Source organism: Physella acuta, unplaced genomic scaffold (genome assembly GCF_028476545.2).
Source record: "Physella acuta isolate Inbredline_101_S28 unplaced genomic scaffold, ASM2847654v3 ptg000175l, whole genome shotgun sequence".
NCBI lineage: Eukaryota > Metazoa > Mollusca > Gastropoda > Physidae > Physella > Physella acuta.
In genome coordinates this window covers 825,095-830,575 of record NW_026731694.1, presented here as the reverse complement: position 1 = coordinate 830,575, position 5,481 = coordinate 825,095, and the positions used below count along the sequence as shown (strand labels likewise).

At 35.9% G+C, this 5,481-nt stretch overlaps 1 protein-coding gene across 1 annotated transcript; it reads left to right on the top strand.

The window, feature by feature from the left end:
- The first annotated feature begins 1,041 nt into the window (after positions 1-1,041).
- LOC131936352 (uncharacterized) lies at positions 1,042-4,512 on the top strand. The gene is made up of 5 exons (XM_059293288.1): positions 1,042-1,184; positions 2,327-2,454; positions 3,253-3,373; positions 4,091-4,239; positions 4,411-4,512. The coding sequence occupies exons 1-5, from the start codon at positions 1,042-1,044 to the stop codon at positions 4,467-4,469; spliced, it is 600 nt and encodes a 199-aa protein (XP_059149271.1). The 3' UTR covers positions 4,470-4,512.
- Positions 4,513-5,481: the final 969 nt, after the last annotated feature.

Below are 5,481 nucleotides of genomic sequence, written 5' to 3'. Positions count from 1 at the left end.
CAAAACCAAAACAACAAAACGCAAACATAACGCTAACACAATTACAAATACAAACGAAAACAAAAACCTAACAACAAACCCAACCACAACCACAAACACCAATACAAACACAAAGAAAAAACAAACAAAAAAGCAAACGAAAACAAAAACCTAACAACAAACCCAACCACAACCACAAACACCAATACCAACCAATAACAACACACACAAAAAAACGAAAAAGCAAACGCAAACAAACCAAATCCAAACGCAAAACCAACCAAAAACACAAATACAATCCCAAAGAAAAAAACACAAACAAAAACGAAAAAAGAAAGAACAAAAACGAACCAAATCAAACCGCAACCACTAACGCAAACCCAACCTAAAAACAAAGAAAACACTAACGCGAACATAAACGCAAAGTGCTCACATTCTAGCCCGGGGCGGAATCGCCTGTTTTAGCTTAATAAACGACTATAGTACCCCAACTTATTCATAGTCTTTTGCACTCACTTAAACGAACGCGCCTGTTTCAATTTAATGAACAATTATAATACTCCAAGCTAATCCGTAAAATACCTACAACATTTGCACTTGATCAATACCCGCTAATTATGTAATTTTTTTTTCCCAACACCAAAACAAAGTAATAAAAAGTAAATTCTTTTCCACTAATGTAATGGTTTTATATAGGGAACTAATCGGGAAGTAAGTGCTATAGGACTAAATAAAGACATAATTAGAATTTTTTGTAAAAGATGATATTTTTTTAAACTTGTGTTTAATGAACATGCCGAAAATTATTGCTTTCAGTTTGATAAATGAAAATTATTTCCCAAAACTTTCAATATTAATTTTTTAACTCATAAATTTAGACCATAAGGACTTTAATTATCTAACACTTAAATCCATCGAAGTGTGTCAACGACAAACTTATTACATACAGAATTGAGCTTTATATATTAGATTAATAAGAAAAAAAATTGCGCGTCAAATTTTTACATTTGATTAACCCTAGTTTACAGGTGACAGATATTTGTGTTGACGTGTTGGTTAGTCATGAAACTCATTTCAGAATGTAACACTATCAAAAGGAGTGGCGGCTGTGACAAGATTTTTTCTTGCATCAACCCGCTGAACAATTTAGACCCAGAAGACTTCAAATATTTCGGCAATGCTGCATTCTATGATCAGTTCTGTCAGTAAGTGTTCAAAGATTGGTGAATATGTGGTTAATATTAAACCTGCAGCATGAAGTATTTGGGCACTAAGTTCGGTTGGCATTGGACAATATTTGGTCCCTTTTTTTTCAGCAGTGGTCAATATTTTATTAATTAATGAGAATGGTGGTTAAATGGACAAAATGTTAATAGATTATTTAAACAACAAGTTATCAGTCACTCCTCTATAAGTAAAGTAATGTTAAGTTTTCTTTTTAGCCTGAAGGCCCACTGGGACAGGTCAAATAAATTGTACTTGTTTCTGTGACCTTAGCATATAAAGGCATAGTGTGGTCAGCACCATGCCCAGACGCCTTTACTTTCCCTAACGTAAGTCAGGTACCCATCAGAACTGGGCGGACTCAGAGACGCGCTACGACTCTAGCAACAGTCTCGAACTCTGCCATTCTACCACGCGGTTCCATAGTCATTATAAATGGCTTAGCAAATAGTCAACGATTGATCAGTAAGCTGTTAGTATTTTTACTATATTTTAGCAAGTGCTTTTGAGCACTATATTTGACTTAGTACAGCCAATTGGGAAATGCAAGCTAATACCGCCATCCTTCGCACTTGCATATTTGCATCTTTAAGTTTAAACAGCTTATACAAAATATTTTAAAATCAGTAATAAGTGCAACTATAGTTTGTATACCTAGTTTAATATTCTAATGCACAGTTTTTTTCTCTAGACTTATTTCCTCCGAAGGAGGGGGGGGGGGGGAGGGGTACACTTGAAATGTCGGGAAGTTGGCGAACTAAATTTCCCAGGGGGAGGGGGGGGGCTGCTGACACTGATAAAAGTATAATATAATTTCTATAATTTGTATATAAATTTTATTTCGTTCGTGGAAGGGGGGGGGGGAGACTGCGCCCACCACTAAAAGATGGCTGAAAGAAACTCTGTTCTTATGTATGATTCACATCATGGCCTACGCAAAAATAAAAATAAAAACTTAAAGTAGTTTAGTAAGTTCAAGCGTTAGATTTCTATTCAAGGTAATTTTTAATGCACAGGATATCATATGTTTCTGTGAGGCAAAAAATAACCTCCCGGAATAGAGAGCGTAGTATAGTATATGTATAGTTGATTGATAACACCAAAAGAACCTTAATACTTCCAGGAAAAGCCAGACGTTCAGTAGCTGCTTCAGGGACGCCAGAGACGAGTGCGACCATCAATGGGTACTCAACAACTACGAGAGCATGGTCGGTGTGGCTGATTTTCTGTGCACTGATGAAAGCAGAGATGGTAGGTTCACGCTAGTAAATTCAAGAATAATTTTCTTAAAAATGAATTATTGTAAATCTCAACTTTAAAAAATTTAGAGTCACGCGTTCATTAAGTGAAACTAATTAAATATTTTTAGCTAAGCTTCTTCTTCTTCTTCGTTCTTAATTATTAGTGTTGAAGGGGATCGAGATTTATCTGCCAGTGGGTTTGAACTCGAGACTTTGCTAAACAATAATTGGGTGTTGTGATGTTTTGAACTATCAATATAATAAACGTGCTCTAAAATTCATTAAAAATGAACTTAATATAGGCATTTACAAAAACACTGAACATACGTAAACTGTCATTAAGACGATCGTTATGATCTTATACAATAGACTTTAAGTTCTGGATTCACTGCTATTAAAATAAACAAATTATTTCTATTTGAAATCTTAAGCAAATAATTTATTGCCGGTCGGCGGTGCTTCAATCATAAGGAGAATATGCCTTCCGTTTCTTCAGTGGCTGAAACAATATCAAAATAATCTCTATTTGAGGGAAGAGTGGTAGGCTAGGCCTCCATTACACACCAGAAATATCAGAATAAGCTCTATTTGGGGGAGGAGTGGTAGGGTAAGTCTAAATTTCCCCCCAGAACCACCAATAAATATGCAGTATGTAAAAACAATAATGTTCATTTATCAGTGCTACGTTATGATTATTCCCCCCCCCCTATTTTGGATTGATGGGGAGGAGGGGGGGGTGTTCTATTTAACATCGTGAATCCGCTTCTAGCTAAAACCCAGTGTGGTGTTCTTTACTTTTGTACTTCAGACGTTTCCTTCCTGATCAACTTGGAATGTGCCAGTAGTGAGCTAAAAATAGTTGAGTTAATGCAGGGTTTTGAAGGCTGCCGCTTCATCTTTGACAAGGAGATGAATCTCGATTTTTGTCCGTAAGTTTGTTGGTTCTCAAAAAGTTTCAAATACTCAAGGGGCTTTCAATTTTTTACTCATTATTTAGATATAATGAAAAATTGTTATTTCTTTCTATTGATGGATTTTTAAAAAATACCTTCTGTGTGTTCAGAAATAATATTTTTTCTTTCTCCCAAACATGTTTCTTCTGACTATTTGTGTATTAAGCCATTTTTGTGTGTTTCACTTTAAGAGGTTGTCCATAAATGAGGAGGGGGGGGGGTCCGTAATTTTGTGACGGTGTGTGATGAGGGGGAGGGACGTCACACTTTTGCATCATAAAAAAGCAGAAAACGAATTTTTTAGACGTTATTTTGCGTTTTAGAAAACTGTTTTAATAAATTGTAATAGGAATTGATTAAAATACTCAATTTTGACAGAGTTCAGACAAGGTTTTAGAAAAATATCGATGTCATAAAAAGTTGAACTGCAATTTTGAGGGGGGTTGTAGGTTGAGGTGTGACGTCATTTTAGGGGGGGGGGGGATCTGGCTTTTTCTGACGACGTGTGACAGAGGGGAGGGGGGGGGGGGTAAAAATCGTCAAAAAAAGCGTGACGTCATTTATGGATGACATTTAAGTAGGTATTGTTCCCTCTTTAATTTACGTAAGTAGGTAGATTTTTTAAAATTAAATATTTAATGTGTATTACTATTTTTTTAAAAATAATTTCTCCCCCCCCCCACCCGTGTTTAGATTGATGGATCAGTTTTCCGGTTGCCTGGTCAACAAAGCCACAGAAAATTGCGGAAGTCGGGCCGGCGGTTTCGTTAGCCGCCTGTTTAATGTGGCGGCTGCAGCAGAGCTTGGCGAGTTGGGTTGTGGCGCCCAGGCGAGGAATGCGCGTGAGTTTTTATGCTACAACAGTTTTTTTTAATTATGTCTATTTTACCTTTATAAAATTATTTTTAGCGTGAGTTTAAACTATTTCTAAAATAATTACCTGCTGTAACTTTTAATTTGTAATCAACGTGCAGTTTAATATAGGATTTATGTTTTGTATATTTTATCTGCAGGTCGCAACATTGATACCATCGTTCCATTACTGGCTAAGGCAGCCAAACTTAGACGTTGAACAACTGATCCGGCAATGTTCTAAAGTTTCTATTTTACACGCAAGGATTTTTTTTCTAAACTTCACTTTTTAAAAATAACATGTACTGGTCATTTCATTAAAATTTCAACATACAGAAAAAACTAATTTTTTCAGACTCATTGTTGTTTACACTATTGCAATACTTTGTTTAAACTTCGTTTACGCGAGAGTAAAAAGGCAAATACGTTTACTCTGTCTTATCCGGAAATTGTCGCATTGACCACATGGACAAATATATATATATATATATATATATATATATATATATATATATATATATATATATATATATATATATATATATATATAAGGTTGGCGCTCAATTATAAATGGGGCCAGTGTCGATTGGGTCATTAACGTCTCTGTCTTCACATGATTATCCCTAAATTATAACTCGTGACAGAGTAAACGGACGGAGGAGTTATCCCACTTAGATCTATTTAATTACAATATTGGTGGGATGTTTAATTACCCTTAAGGCCTGATTGAAGGGAAGCTTTAAAGCAGCCACAAATTACAAGCATTTAAGGTTCTTGTGTAGTAATTGATCACGTGATTGTGTAGGTCAAAGGTTAAATCCACTGGTTGATGTCAGGTGGGACGAAGATTTAATTAGACATTGAAAGGGTTGGATAGAATAGTGTACAGTGGTGTTGGTTGGTTGGGCTGTTATAGGGTTGACACGTTGATACGCTTGACCAATCATAGTATAGTACAGTAAATCAAAATAATTCACGATAGGTTGACAACCCTAGTTACGCAACTGATGGTCTAGGTACCAGTCAAACTCAGACTCATGGTTGTAGTGCGATGTTGTAGCTATATTGTCAACAACTTGTCTTTTGATTTCAAACCTGTCTATGGGAAAGTGAGGTAGTTCACATCTTTCTGTTACCTCGGCGTATAAAGGGATACTTGGTCAGCACTATGCTCATCCGCCTTTACTTTCCCTAACACAACTTAGGTACCCATAAGAGCTGGGTGGACTCAC

Excerpts from the sequence above, each read along its gene's own strand:
- LOC131936352 (XM_059293288.1), top strand. The coding sequence starts at position 1,042 with ATGAAACTCATTTCAGAATGTAACACTATCAAAAGGAGTGGCGGCTGT. Across the intron at positions 2,455-3,252 it reads CACTGATGAAAGCAGAGATG|ACGTTTCCTTCCTGATCAAC; the intron begins GTAGGTTCACGC and ends TTTGTACTTCAG. Across the intron at positions 4,240-4,410 it reads CGCCCAGGCGAGGAATGCGC|GTCGCAACATTGATACCATC; the intron begins GTGAGTTTTTAT and ends TTTTATCTGCAG.